Genomic DNA, 15,559 nt, shown 5'->3' on the forward strand with positions numbered 1-15,559 from the left:
AGGCTACCCACCAAGAACCCCCCACCAAGGACTCCCATCTTTGGCAGGAGAACTCAAGTCTTCTGTGCCATCCTAGGGCAAAGAAAGCTTTACCCCCTTTCTGCCTGGGACTGCTGACTCTGCTGGCCTGCTGGGCATCGCTCTGCTTAGGTTGAGGGCCTGTGATGTCACCAGGGGACCACACAAGAGGAACCTGCAAATATAATAATCTGGAAAGCCCTACTTAATGAGCAGGGTGGAGTGGGGGTGCTAGCCATCTCATCGCTCAGGTTAGAAAATTTTTGTGATCGTGACTGGCTGTCATTAGCCTGCTAATTAAGTCCAACTGTTTGCTGACATAAACTGCTTCTAAATGAGATCGCAAAAGGATGCCATAACATTACCGTTCCTCTAGCTAAGAAAATAGACCTCCTTCCCCATGGAGCCAGATTCCTCTGGAGTCACTCTTGAAATAGATAATGCAGAACCCATGCATCTAAATTGTTCCAACAAGTGGGTTTCCGGGGTGGAATACAGATCAGGTGTGGTAGCTCAGTTCACCTCATTCTTTGGTCTCATTATTAGGATACTTTCAAGGGTCTAATTTCAAATATTATGATGCAGAATTATAATTCCTTTTTAGTAGTGGATCATTTTGAATAAGGATTGTAATATTAGTATTGTGGAAGCTACTAACCTTGTTTCTGTTTCTTGGGGATGGTGGTGGTTAGAGCTACACCTGGTAGTGCTCAGGAACCCTCAGAGGTTCCAGGAATTGAACGCAGGTCAACTGCATGCAAGGCAACCATCCTACCTGCTGTACTATCTCTCAAGCCTCATCAGTTCTTAACTTATAACAGACAATGTCATTTTTGGTACTATCTCAGAGAAATCTGCCAAAGAAGATTTTGAGTATCTTGGGTTTTGGTTATTTTTGGAGGGGGAGGGGTCACACCTGGCAGGGCTCAGAGGTTATTTCTGGCTCTATGTTCAGCTATCGCTCCTGGCAGGCACAGGGGTCTACATGGGATGCTGGGATTTGAACCTCCATTTGTCCTGGATCTGCTGTATGCAAGGCAAATGCTCTACTGCTATGTTATCTCTCCAGCCTGAAAAATTTGTATCCTAAGCCTTTTTGTTTTGTTTTGTTTTGTTTTGTTTTGTTTTGTTTTAACAAGGGAATAAAAATCTCTTTCTGGGGCCAAAGTGATAGCACAACAGAAGGGTGTTTGCCTTACATGCTGCCGACCCAGGACAGACCAGGTTCAATCCCTGGCATCCCGTATGGTTCCCCGAGCCTTGCCAGGAGTGATTTCTGAATGCAGTGCAAGGAGTAACTCTTCAGTGCTGCTATGTGTGGCCCAAAAACTAAACAAAACTAAAAAATCTGTATGTATGTGTATACACATGCATGTATGTGTGCTTGTATCCAGATTTCAAAAAATTAGGACAAATTAAAATATAGTTAACCCAGTGCCGGTGAGGTGGCGCTAGAGGTAAGGTGTCAGCCTTGCAAGCACTAGCCAAGGAAGGACCGAGGTTCGATCCCCCGGCATCCCATATGGTCCCCCCAAGCCAGGGGCGATTTCTGAGTGCTTAGCCAGGAGTAGCCCCTGAGCATCAAATGGGTGTGGCCCAAAAAAACAAAACAAAACAAAAATAATATAGTTAACCCACAAATAGATTTAATCCTTTGATGATTCAGAAGAATACCTTAGCATCTGGCATGCACTTTATTTACTCAGTACAATCTTTTTACTTTTGTGACAGACTAGTTAGATTTATGAACTCCGATGACTGAAAATTAAACTGTGTTTACATTCTAAGATGAATTTCTTGGCCAGATTTTATATATATATATATATATAGTTTGCTTGTTTTGTTTTGGGGGCATACCTGGCAAACGCTCAAAGGTTATTTATTCCTGGTTCTATACTCAAAAATTACTTCTGACAGGTTCAGGAAACCATATGGGTCTTTTTGTTTGTTTGTTTTTTTTGTTTGTGTTTGGGCCACACCTGGCATTTCTCAGGGCTTACTCCTGGCTCTGTGCTCAGAAGTCACTCCTGGCAGGTTTGGGGGACCATATGGGGTGCTGGGATTCGAATCGGGGTTCTTCCTGTGTTGGCCACGTGCAAGGCAAATGCCTTACCTCTGTGCTATCGCTCTGGCCCCCTTTGCTAGGGTTTTTAAAGTAAGGGTTTTTAAAATTTCTATTCTGAGTTTCTTTTTTTTTGGGGGGGGGAGCCTTACCCTGTGATGCTCAGGGTTACTCCTGGCTATGTGCTCAGAAATCGCTACTGAAAAGGGGAACAATATGGGATGCCAGGGATCGAATCTAGGTCTGTTCTGGGTCAGCTGCATGCAAATGCCCTACTGCTATGCTATCGCACCAGCCCCTATTCTGAGTTTCTGTTTTCCCTGATCATTTCTTGAACCTCTCATGTGCTTTGACAAGTTTGTCAAAATTCATTTTAGCAAAATGAATTTTCTTGCAAACCAGAACTTATTCTGTTAACCAGTCAAATGGCTAAACATTTTGTAATATATTTAGTGGAATACTACTCAGCAGAGGGATCAACTGCTTATATATGAACAATGGTTTTTGTTCTTTGAAATGAAAAATAAATACCAAAAAGATGACTCGCTGTATTATTTCATTTATGGAACATTTATGGAAAAAGCAAGACTACAACAATGTGTAAAGTAGATTGGTCCTTGCAAAGAGTCATTGGAAGGAGTTTGGCAGCAGAAGATTGGATACACAATGTTTTTTGGAATGATAGAAATGGCATGTGGGGGGCCCGGAGAGATAGCACAGCGGCGTTTGCCTTGCAAGCAGCCGATCCAGGACCAAAGGTGGTTGGTTCGAATCCCGGTGTCCCATATGGTCCCCCGTGCCTGCCAGGAGCTATTTCTGAGCAGACAGCCAGGAGTAACCCCTGAGCACCGCCAGGTGTGACCCAAAAACCAAAAAAAAAAAAAAAAAAAAAAAAAAAGAAATGGCATGTGGGGCCGGCGAGGTGGCGCTAGAGGTAAGGTGTCTGCCTTGCAAGCGCTAGCCAAGGAAGCATCTCGGTTTGATTCCCCCCCCCCCCCCCCCCCCCCCCCCGTCTCATATGGTCCCCCTAAGCCAGGGGCAATTTCTGAGCGCTTAGCCAGGAGTAATCCCTGAGCATCAAACGGGTGTGGCCGGAAAAAAAAAACAGAAATGCATAGATTTAAACTATTGTATTTCCTGAATTAGGGAATTCTACATTATTGTAGTTGTATTCTACATTATTATATGATGTCTTAGTGAAGGTCTTTTTTTTTTTTTGGGCCACACCTGTTTGATGCTCAGGGGTTACTCCTGGCTAAGTGCTCAGAAATCACTCCTGTCTTGGGGGAATCATATGGGACACCGGGGGATCCAATCACGGTCCGTCCTGCGCTAGCGCTTGCAAGTGAGACACCTTACCTCTAGGGCCAGAGTGATTGTAGAGCAGATAGGATGCTTGCCGATGCATGCAACCGACCTGGGTTTAATCCCTAATAATCCTATATGGTTTTTGGAGCTCCACCAGGAGTAATTCCTGAGTATAGAAACGGGTAATCCCTGAGCACTACCACATGTAGCCCCAAAACCAAAAAATAAAAGGAATACATTAGATCTATAGTATCTCAGCAACACTGTTGGATCCTAAACTTTAGGGAAAATAGGTATTTGTGTTTTGAACAGGGAAAATATGAAGTGAATACTAATGTTTTCATTGTTTTACTCAGAGACACAGCTAAGTTCCCCTGAATCTTTGGACCTGGAAAGAGAAGTTTCTCGAGGTAGCAGAGAAAAAATTGTAACGACAAATAAGGAGGTGAATATAGTCTGATTTTTTTTTTCTTCCTCTTGGTAATCCTTTCTCTGATGTAATATTAGACCTGAGAAACATAGCTTTAGGGACTCTAACCTCGAGAGAGATTCTGTCAGGTAAGGACAGTTCAGTAATTTCTACAATGGAAACTCTTATCAGGGTATCGTGTCTCTCTGTGTATGTGTGTGGTGTCCAGTTATCATGTGTATGTGTGTGTGTGTGTGTGTGTGTGAGAGAGAGAGAGAGAGAGAGAGAGAGAGAGAGAGAGAGAGAGAGAGAGAGAGAGAGAGAGAGAGAGAGAGAGAGAGAGAGAGAGAGAGAGAGAAAGAAAGAAAACCCCTATTAATAACAGTATTGTAAGGGCTGGAGTAATAGCATTTGCCTTGTATGCAAACTAAACCTGGTACCGACCCAGGTTTAATCCCTGGTATCTCATGGTCCCCCTGAGCCTGCCAGGAGTGATCCCTGAGTGCAGAGTCAGGAGTAACCCCTAAGCACTGCCGGGTGTGGCCCCAAAACAAAACAAAACCCAGTACTGTAAACCACAATGCAAAACCTAAAAGGGGAAAAATAAAACTAATGGGGGGGAGACAAATGGAGTAGGAAGCAGTGGTGGAGGGGAGTGGACACTGGTGAAGGGATCAGAGTTAAACAGAACATGCTTGAGACCCAATTATGAATAGCTAATTTAATAATGACTACATTAAAAAAACTTTGGGGTCAGAGCAAAAGTACAACTGGTATGGCATTTACCTTGCATGCAGTTGACTCAGTTTTGATTCCAGCACCCTATAGGAGATATACTGAGCCCCACCAGGAGTGATCTCTGAGTGCAGTCAGAAGTCAGCCTGACCTCTGTTGATGTGGCTCAAAAACAAAATATCTTAGGGGGCTGGAGCAATAATACAGCAGGTAGGGGGTTTGTCTTGCATGCCTTGCATCCCATATGGTTCCCTGAGCCTGCCAGGAGTAATTTCTTAGTGCAGAGCCAGAAATAACCCTTGAGAGACCCAAGTGGCCCCCAGACAAACAAAAATATATATTGGGACACATTATGTTCATAATGACAATTTTCAGCCCTTACTTCTTGATATAATCAGACAATAGAGTCAGGGCTGGAGAGATGGTATAGACATTTTCATTTTACCCAGGTTTGATCCCTCTGGCACCACAGAGTTTACAAGACTAGGGCCTTTATTCCTGTGAGGTTTCTTTGGCACCTGTTTAATTTTGCTTTTTGGGATATACCCATTGGTGCGTGGAGTCTACTAGCTTCATATTTTGTGCTTGGGGGGATGGACCATGTGGTGCCAGGGATCAAATCTAGGACTCCCTATGTGAGGCACACTTCCCAGCCCTTTAAACCATGTCCTGCCCCTCAGAGTGTCTTATTTTGTTTGGTTGGTTTGGGGCCATACCAGCTGGTAGTCAGAGGTTACTTCTGACTGTTCAGAGATTATTACTGGCAGGCTTGGGGACAAAAAGGATTGAGCTTTGTTCAGCTATGTGCACAGTAAGCACTCTTTTCTGCTTGCTGTACTATTGCTTCAGCCTCTGACAGTGTGTTTACTTTAGTAAAAGGCATGTTGTTGATAATAACATTTTCTAGCAGTTGTTGAAAACTTTGGAGGGTGGGCCACACATGTCAGTACTCAAGGACTGTAGCTCTGTGCTCAGGAGTGACCCCTAGCAGTTCTGGAAGAAACCATGTTTGGTGTTGGGAATTTGAACTTGGATTGGCAAGATACAAAACATTCCACCTCTTAACTCTCTCTGCAGCCCAGTGAAACTCTGACTTACTATTTAGGTGGACTTTCCGTCTCTTTCTTAATACATTCGCAGGTTTATCTTATTTATTTATTTATTTATTTATTTATTTTGGTTTTGGGGCCACACCCGGTGACGCTCAGGGGTTACTCCTAGCTATGCACTCAGAAATTGCTCCTGGGGCCGGGTAGGTGGCGCTGGAGGTAAGGTGTCTGCCTTGCAAGCGCTAGCCAAGGAAGGACCGCGGTTCGATCCCCCGGCGTCCCATATGGTCCCCCCAAGCCAGGGGCGATTTCTGAGCACATAGCCAGGAGTAACCCCTGAGCGTCAAGCGGGTGTGGCCCAAAAACCAAAAAAAAAAAAAAAAAAAAAAAAAAGAAATTGCTCCTGGCTTGGGGGATGCGATGCCAGGGGATCATACCGCGGTTCTTCCTTGGTCAGCTGCATGCAAGGCAAATGCTCTACCAATGTGCCACTACTTCGACCCCTAATTTATGTTGGTTCTCAGGCCACCCTTGGCACTGCTTAGATCTTAGTCCTGGCTATGTACTTAGGAATCACTTCTAGTGTGCTCAGGGGACTAATGGGGTGCCAGGATTGAACCTGAGTTAGCTACATGCAAGGTAAATGCCCTCATTCTATATTGTCTCTAGCCGCAGGCAGTCACTTTTAGAGATCGCCTAAACATAGAAAATAAATGAAACAAAATTGAACCCCCAAACCACCCTACCAAGCTCAGCTGATCTCCCATTGAATTTTTTTTTTTTTTTTTTTTGGTTTTTGGGCCACACCCAGCGGTGCTCAGGGGTTACTCCTGGCTATCTGCTCAGAAATAGCTCCTGGCAGGCACGGGGGACCATATGGGACACCGGGATTTGAACCAACCACCTTTGGTCCTGGATCAGCTGCTTGCAAGGCAAACGCTGCTGTGCTATCTCTCTGGGCCCTCCCATTGAATTTTGTTTTGCGGCTATATCAGTGCTTATTCCTGGCCCATTGCTCAGAGTGGTGCCAGGGATTGAATTGGGGCCAGTCAGTTGCAAGGCAAGCATTTTATACCCTATTCTAGTTCTCTTGCATTTCCCATTGAGTTTGGCTTCTGGTTCATTATGCTGGCAGGATTTTTTTGTTTTTGTTTTTGGCCTGGTTTTTGGGTCACACCCGGTGACACTCAGGGGTTACAACTGGCTCTGCGCTCAGAAATTGCTCCTGGCTGGGATTCGAACCACCATCCTGGATTGGCTGTATGCAAGGCAAACACCCTACGCTGTGCTATTGCTCTGGCCCCAGGATTTTCTTTTTTCTCTCCAGTGAGGTATAATCCCAACCTTGCTGCGCCCTGCTTATTGGTGGCAGTGGAAGCCATTAGGAGTAAGGTAACATGGATCGGCTAGTGTGTGCTGCCCTAGTGAGGCTTTGTTGCTGCAGTGCTCACACTCCTGTATATTTCATCACTGCAGCATTCTCAGCTCTGAACTATGTAAAAGGGCCCTGCCTGGGTCTGCCTGGCCCTGCTCCAGCACCTCAGGGAGAAATAATGGCTATAAAATACCAGGAGACGGAAGAGAGGTCAGGCGGAAGAACAGCCACACAGAAGCACTGACTTGTCTTCAGTATTTTTCTTCATGCCTTCTTATTTTCTTTTTCACTAAAGGAGGCACAAATAAAACCCAAGCGGTATTGCCTTATTGATCCAAGGGCAGGCGAGGTTCTTAACGTCCCTCTTTAAGAGGTACTGCTTTTTCTTTGAACCCCTTTGTCTTCTAACTTCTTGGGTCCAGAGTGATGAGGGTCAGTGCCTGCCTTTCAAGAGACTGAAAAGGCCTCAGGCTAGAGAGAATACTGGAGGGATGAGTAAAGCATTACCTTGCATACTGCCAATTTTGCTCCATCCTTAGCACTGCATATGTTCTCTGAGCGCCCCCCTACTGGGCAATTTTGAGCATAGATCCAGGGAGTAACCCTAATGATCTTCAGGGGTAGCACCCCAAACTTCCCCTACCCTCCACCTTAGAAAAACTGTATTTAATATGGTCATCTCCAGACTGTTGGGAATGGTGACCCAAACATCCTGAGGTAGCGACAACCTCAAAGAGGTAGGTTGGCACTTGAGCCCTTGGTCTGTTTAATTATTAATTCATTTATCCTAAGTCATTATAATCAAGTATGACTTAGAAGTCGTTATCATGCATTTATCAATGAGTTGTAATTATAAGTTAAACTTAATAAAAGTTGGGCCCAGAGAGATAGCACAGCGTCGTTTGCCTTGCAAGCAGCCGATACAGGACCAAAAGTGGTTAGTTCGGGCCCGGAGAGATAGCACAGCGGTGTTTGCCTTGCAAGCAGCCAATCCAGGACCAAAGGTGGTTGGTTGGAATCCCGGTGTCCCATATGGTCCCCTGTGCCTGCCAGGAGCTATTTCTGAGCAGACAGCCAGGAGTAACCCCTGAGCACCGCCGGGTGTGGCCCAAAAACCAAAAAAAAAAAAAAAAAAGTGGTTAGTTCGAATCCCGTTGTCCCATATGGTCCCCGTGCCTGCCAGGAGCTATTTCTGAGCAGACAGCCAGGAGTAACCCCTGAGCACCGCCGGGTGTGGCCCAAAAACCAAAAAAAAAAAAAAAAAAAGTTAAATAAATTATTCTTTAACTTACTTACTTTTTATTTTCCTTTTGGTGTGGGAAGCCTACTGGTGGTTCTTGTTTTAATTTCTAGGTTTGAGCACATGACTGCTTGGGCCCTGAGGTACTGGGAATTTCCCAGGCAACCCTAGTGCAGTGTTTGGGTGACCATTTGGTATCAAGAATTGACCTGGATTGGGTACATGCTGGGCAGATGCTTTTTGTTTTGGGGCCACACACAACAGTGCACAGGGCTTACTCCTGGCTCTGTACTTAGGGATCACTCCTGGTAGTGCAGGAGGACCATATGGGATGTTGAGGATTGAGCCCTGGTTGGCCAGCGTGCAAGGCAAACTACCTACTGTACTATTGTTTCAGCCCATTGAGTTCTTTTTGTTTGTTTAGTTTTTGGGTCACACCCAGCAGTGCTCAGGGCTTATTTCTGGCTCTGTGCTCAGAAATTGCTCCTGGTAGGCTTGGGGGACCATATGGGATGCTGGGGATCGAAACTTTGTCTGTCCTGGGGGTCTTCTGCATGCAAGGCAAATGCCCTACTCCTGTGTTATCGCTCTGGCCCAGCCCATTGAGTTCTAATTGCTATATAAGCTCCTGACCTGCAACACTTTTTTTGTGGGGTGGGGTGCTGGGTATTTGGACCATACCTAGAGGTGCTTAGGAGTGATCCCAGGTAGTGTTCAAGGGATTTTGCTCCCTGTCCAATTTCCAGACCCTGACAACACTTTTCTCCCCTCTATAAAAAGATTCAGAATGGGGCTGGAGTGATGGACAGCAGCAGGGCATTTGCCTTGCATTCGACCAACCCAGAACAGACCCCAATTCGATTCCCGGTATCCGATATGGTCCCTTGAGCCTTCCAGGAGTGATTTCTGAGTGCAGAGCCAGGAGTAACCCCTGAGCTGGGTATGAACCAAAACCCAAAAAGATACACAATGTGGTAGGTTACTATTAGAATAATTGAGTTAACACCTGCTCAGTGTTTTGTATAGAGTATGTAGGCACTGGAGAATTGTCCATTTGTTGTTTGTTTGTTTTTTGGGGTCACACCCAGCAGCGCTCAGGGGTTACTCCTGGCTCTCTGCTCAGAAATCACTCCTGGCAGGCTCAGGGGACCATATGGAATGCCAGGATTCTAACCACCGACCTTCTGTATGCAAGGCAAATGCCTTACCTTCATGCTATCTATCTGTCCCCTGAATTGTCCATGTTGTAATGTCTTTCTCAGTCTTCATTTTGACAATTTAATTGGGAATGTGAGTTTTTTAAATTTTGGATTTTGGACCACACCTGGCGATACTCAGAGGTTACTCCTGGCTCTGTGCTTTGAAATCGCTCCTGGCAGGTTCAGGGGACCATATGGGATACTGGGGATCAAACCGAGGTCTGTCATGTGGGAGGCAAATGCCCTACCACTGTGGTATTGCTTTGGTCCTTCTGAGATTTTTTTTTTGTATGAAATTTTATTTAAACACTGATTTACAAGTTATTAAAAATATAGTTCTTGGGCCCGGAGAGATAGCACAGCGGCGTTTGCCTTGCAAGCAGCCAATCCAGGACCAAAGGTGGTTGGTTCGAATCCCAGTGTCCCATATGGTCCCCGTGCCTGCCAGGAGCTATTTCTGAGCAGACAGCCAGGAGTAACCCCTGAGCACCGCCGGGTGTGGCCCAAAAACAAAACAAAACAAAAAAAAAAGAAAAGAAAAGAAAAATACAGTTCTTTCAGGTATCCATTGTTCGAACATCAGTCCCATCACTAATGTGACCTTTCACCAATATCCCCAGTTTTCTACCCACCCCCAAGCCTTCCCTTTAGCAGGCATAAAATAATTTACATAGCTTGTTATAACATATATCACATATGTTTTTACCAAAGTCATTGAGTATTTCCTAAGTTGTTAGGTACACTATAGTTGAGCCTCCTGTGTTATTGTTTTCACTCATTGAGTTTAGTGGACTTCTACACAACTTCCTGTCTAATTTTCTTGCTGTGTTGTACTGTATGCCAGTTCTTTGAAGTTTTGAGGTGTCACTGGCTGCATATGTGGCTGTGTGCTTCAGGATTGGTGGGGCTGAGTCAATCAGTTACCTTGTCTCCAAGATCATCATAGGTGGTTTCTCTGATGGCAGCAGGAGCTGAATGTGGGTAGATGGAGTGTTGGGCCTTTGTCAGGGCCAAATCTCTGCTCCCATCCAACAAAGGCTCCCGAGATCTGGGCCCAGCAGCAGCTGCCAGTGTTTTCTCTCAGATGTGAAAGCTCAAGGTTTATTTATTCATTTCTTTTTTTGAAAGGAGAAGTATGGGTGCCGTGGGCCATATCTGTCAGTACTCTGAGGCTATGCCTAGCTCCTGGTACTACTTGAGGGTCCCTGTGCAATGTTGAGGATTAAATACAGGATTGGCCATATTCAAGGTAATATGCCTTTGCTACTTTGTGTCTGGTGAAGAATGTTTTGTGAGGAAGCCACACCCAGCTCAGGTGTTCAAGGGTGCTGGAGATTGAGCCCAGATTAGTCACCTACAAGGCAAGTTCCTTGCCCACTGTTCTATTACTCTGGTACTCTGGCTCCTAGATATGTCCCTTTGAATGCAGACATGGAATGTGGCCTCTTGCCATTGAGGGATTTGGGGGGAGGATGTGTGTGTGTATGTTCATTTATGAAGTAGAGTTGACTGTTAACTGTTTTTGTGGGGTTTTTTTAGGTTGATAGCGGGAATGACACTGAGAAGAAAATCCATTCGTCTGCCTTCGTGTTCAACATGCAAGTGTCCTGTCCGCTTTGTGACCAAGGTTTCCCGCCAACGAAGATTGAGCTTCATGCCATGTACTGCAATGGACTCGTGGAGCAAGAGAAAGGTAAGGACTCAGCATCTGGGGCACAAAGTGGTATGAAGTGTATCCATTGATTTTGTAACTTGAGACAGTACAGTTTAGGAACCCCCCAAACTGAGCTTAGGAAGCTCTGGGAACCTTTCTTGGCAATTTCAACATGTGGCAGGTCAGTGCTTCGGATCACTTGGGTCACCCTAGCTCACTCTGGCAGTGCTTAGGGATGGATCTCCAGGACACACCAGGGATGTTCCAGGATCCATATTTGGTACTGGGAATTCAGCAGGGTCACTACATATTAAGCAGAGCTCTATACTAACTCTTTAGCCCCTAAAATTGAGGTTCTTACACTCTGTGTATTTGTTTTCTCTCTGGTTAGTTTTCTAGTACTTTTTTTTTTTTTTTTTTTTGGTTTTTGGGCCACACCCGGTAACGCTCAGGGGTTACTCCTGGCTATGTGCTCAGAAGTTGCTCCTGGCTTGGGGGACCATATGGGACACCGGGGGATCGAACCTCGGTCTGTCCAAGGCTAGCGCAGGCAAGGCAGGCACCTTACCTTTAGCGCCACCGCCCGGCCCCTCTAGTACTTTTCTTTTTGGAGGGGCTTTAATTCACATTTGTTGCTCAGAACTTACTCTTGGCTCTACACTCAGCTGTCACTCCTGGTAGGTCTTGGAGAAACTCCCTGGGGGCCAGGGATTAAACCCGGGTTGGTTATGTGCTAGGTAAGCACCTTTTCTGCTGCATTTTTGCACCAGCCTCTATTTTTTAAATTTCTTTGTTCCACATACCTCAGGGAAAGAAGAACAAAAAGCCTTCCATCTATGAATGTTTCAACTTACGTTTGGCTGTTGGCTGGCCAAACACCATGCAGTACTATGGATATCACATTTCATTGTATAAATACTCAAATACTATGATGCTTTTTGGCTTGGGGTGCCCCAGTGCCCCATTTTTCATGCAAAACAAGTCTCTTGGAGGACTGTACAGTACAGTACAGCAGGCTGGACACTTCCTTACATGTGACTGACCTGAGTTCAATTCCAGGTACTTCCACAGGGTCCTCCAAGTCTTATCAGGAGTGATCCCTGACCACAGAGTCTGAATTTAGCTCTGAGTACTACCTGCTATGGCCCCTCCAAAAAAAAAAAAATCAAGTCCTTGGTTTTGTTTTATTTGTGGGTTTGGGTTTTCCTTTGTTTTTGGGTTACACCGGCACTCGGGTTACTCTGTGCTCATAAGTCACTCCTAGCAGGCTTGGGAAACCATATGGGATGTCGGGATTCAAATCATGATCCATGTTGTGCTATCGCTCTTTGGCCCTGTGTTTTTCTTGGTAGAAATTGGACCTAAAGGGCCAGGCGGTGGCGCTAAAGGTAAGGTGCCTGCCTTGCCAGCGCTAGCCTTGGACGGACCTCGGTTCGATCCCCCGGTGTCCCATATGGTCCCCCAAGCCAGGAGCAACTTCTGAGCGCATAGCCAGGAGTAACCCCTGAGCGTTACCGGGTGTGGCCCAAAAACCAAAAAAAAAAAAAAAAAAAGAAATTGGACCTAAATAAAATAGCCTCCTGAATGGAATGTCGTATTCGTTCACCTGCTACTCTTGATTATTTGCCTCACCGGCTTGCTTTTGGGCACAGTAGAAGGTAGTGACCATGAGAATCTTCGTGCAGGACTCAGTGAAACCATCTCTGTCCCACTGGGCCTTCTGTCTTATGAAGGTCAACTCATCTGCCCAGCCTGCTGTCAGTGGGGGCACCAGGCTGAGCAGAGCTCAGGTGTGGCTTTCTACTTGGGTGTCATTGAATTCTCATAACTCTGAGGCATTTCATTAGATTGTCTAATTATAATGGATTTTATTTTTTGGGTGTGGGTGGGAGGAACCACACCTGGATAATTAGGCTTTTCATCTGGCTCTGTGTTTAGGGATCACTCCTTATGTGGCTTAATGAACCCAGGTTAGCTGCATGCAAGGCAATGCCTTCCCAATGTACTGTTTCTACAACTGATAATTTTGAAGAACTTTTTTTTTCTTTCTGTTTTTGTTTTAGGACCATATCCAGCTGTGTTCAGGATTTACTCTTGGTCTGTGTGCTCAGGGATCTCTTGGTAGATCTTGGGGTACCCTGTAGGTTGGAAGAGATCAAAACTGGGTTGGCCTTGTGCAAAGCAAGCACTACCTGCTATTACTCTGGCCTCCACTTTTATTACTTGGAATTTTCAGGAAAGAAAGGCATATGTTGTTTCATGTTTTCCCAAATAATCCACTTCATGTTGATTAAATAAGGAGGTACTTTACTGCTCTCCATGGGAAAAAAAACCCAGCTGTTTTTGAAATGTAACTAGGCATTCAGCAGTAGCATTGACATCATGATGTCTTAATTTATTAAACCCTGTTTTCAAAAACTGGTTGGTCATGTGCAAGGCAAGTACCTTACCTGTTGTACTCTTTCTTCAGTACCACAGTGTAATATTTTAAGAACCAGAGATTTAATACAGAAGTTAAGGCACTTACTTGACTGTCATGCAGCCAGCCTTGGTTCTGATCCCTCTGGTACCTATTCTGACTCATCAGAGTGACCCCAGAGCCACCTCTGGGTGTGGCTTTTGAAGAAACATTCCCTCCCAATAGAAAAATTAAATGTTCTAAATCTGCTCATCACTTTCCATTGACTTGAAATGCCATGAAGCATGAGGACCCTAGCTGCAGTTTGAATCTGTCAGATCTGTCTCATCTGCTTTTCAGCAGTCAGTTCCAAAGCTGAAAGATGCTGAGCAGTGATCAGAGTAAAGAGAGATTCTCTATTCTGCCTCACCCCAACGTACTTCCCCCAGTGGGTCTCAGCCCTGTCGATGGCCTGCTCAGCCTTGAGGGCAATAGATAAATGAGTTGGAGACACTAAATGCTGCTCTGTGCCAGATCAAGCTGGCCTGTCTGCCATCAGAATTATTAGGAGAGGAGCAGTAATGGAATAGCTCCTCGCTATCTCCCAGCGTGCCCTCTGTGTATGTGTTAGGGTTTCTGGGAAGCTTTGGTATATATTATCAGCAGCAGCTTCCAATGGTGCAATACCTGCTTTTCATCCTGTTCTGTCCTGATCTTCAAGGAGAAATCTCACAGACCCAAGTCCTTGCTGTCAGGATGGAGTTGGGCCTGTTTCTCAGTTTTCTCAAGCTCAGGGTCACCTTGAGCTAATTACCAAGCTGATTGTTAGGTGGTACAAGTGATTTGAGACTGCAGCATGCAGGGGAAGTGAGGCAGGGACTATGAGACTGAAAAGAAGGGCACTCCTCCTCCCCTCAAGACCAGCCTTCTCTGTCTGCATGTGTGTCTCAGAGCCCTGTCTCTTGGCTCCCCTGGTCAGGCTTGATTCAATGAACAGGGCTCCATGGGGCCGGAGCAATGGTGTAGCGGTAGGGCATTTGCCTTGCACGTAGGACAGGCCATGGTCCAATCCCTCGGTGTCCCATTTGGTCCCCCAAGCCAGGAGCAATTTCTTTTTTTTTTTTTTTTTTTTTTTTGGTTTTTGGGCCACACCCGTTTGACGCTCAGGGGTTACTCCTGGCTATGTGCTCAGAAATCGCCCCTGGCTTGGGGGGACCATATGGGACGCCGGGGGATCGAACCGCGGTCCTTCCTTGGCTAGCGCTTGCAAGGCAGACACCTTACCTCCAGCGCCACCTACCCGGCCCCAGGAGCAATTTCTGAGCGCATAGTAACCCCTGAGGATCACCAGTGTGGCCCAAAAATTAAAAAAAAAAAAAAAAAAAAAAAAAAAAAAAGCAGGGCTCCCGGCTAGAGTTGGAGCACTGAACAGAGCCCCTTTTGACAGCAGAGGGCAGCAGATGTCACCAAGACCATGCCATGTCTCTCCTCAGCCCCCTCCCAAGAGACAAGGGGGGAATGGGGCCTGTCATCCCCCAATTCAGTTTTCCATCAGCATCTGGGCTATCTGTGCCACCTCACCCCCCAGTAGGCTAGTGACCAGGACACCAACCAAAGACCCAGGCTATCCCACTGAGTCTCTGGTCACAAATCTTAGCCACATTCTTGGCAAACAGTTGGTGGTCCAAAGTAGGGGTATGTGTGTGTGTTGGGCCCATGAGTCAGAGCTTACTCATGGTGCTTAGGGGAATCCCTTGCATGGTAAGCTGTGTGTAAGACAAGCCTCTTATTGCTGTCCTATTTCTCTGACCCCAGGTTTGTTATGATTTGATTTTTATATCCATTAGCCTGCTATATCTTCCTTGCCCAGTGGGAGTGAGTGTTTCAGTTCTTCTTAGCTTTGTGATTGGAGACAGAGGCCTGGGTTTTTTTGTTTGTTTGTTTTTGTTTAGTTTTGTTTTTGGGCCACACCCGGCGGTGCTCAGGGGTTACTCCTGGCTGTCTGCTCAGAAATAGCTCCTGGCAGGCACAGGGGACCATAGGGGACACCAGGATTTGAACCAACCACCTTTGGTCTTGGATCGGCTGCTTGCAAGGCAAACGCTGCTGTGC

The 15,559-nt window shown here is 45.9% G+C and overlaps 1 protein-coding gene across 1 annotated transcript in view; it reads left to right on the forward strand.

The window, feature by feature from the left end:
- The window catches only part of UIMC1 (ubiquitin interaction motif containing 1), an 89,852-nt gene that overhangs the window by 37,115 nt on the left and 37,178 nt on the right, over positions 1-15,559 (forward strand). The window contains exons 9-10 of the mRNA XM_049775704.1: positions 3,745-3,833; positions 10,935-11,088. Of these exons, the coding sequence (XP_049631661.1) occupies positions 3,745-3,833; positions 10,935-11,088 (243 nt within the window). The remainder of the gene's footprint in view (positions 1-3,744; positions 3,834-10,934; positions 11,089-15,559) is intronic.

Source organism: Suncus etruscus, chromosome 6, assembly GCF_024139225.1.
Source record: "Suncus etruscus isolate mSunEtr1 chromosome 6, mSunEtr1.pri.cur, whole genome shotgun sequence".
In the NCBI taxonomy this organism is placed as follows: domain Eukaryota; kingdom Metazoa; phylum Chordata; class Mammalia; order Eulipotyphla; family Soricidae; genus Suncus; species Suncus etruscus.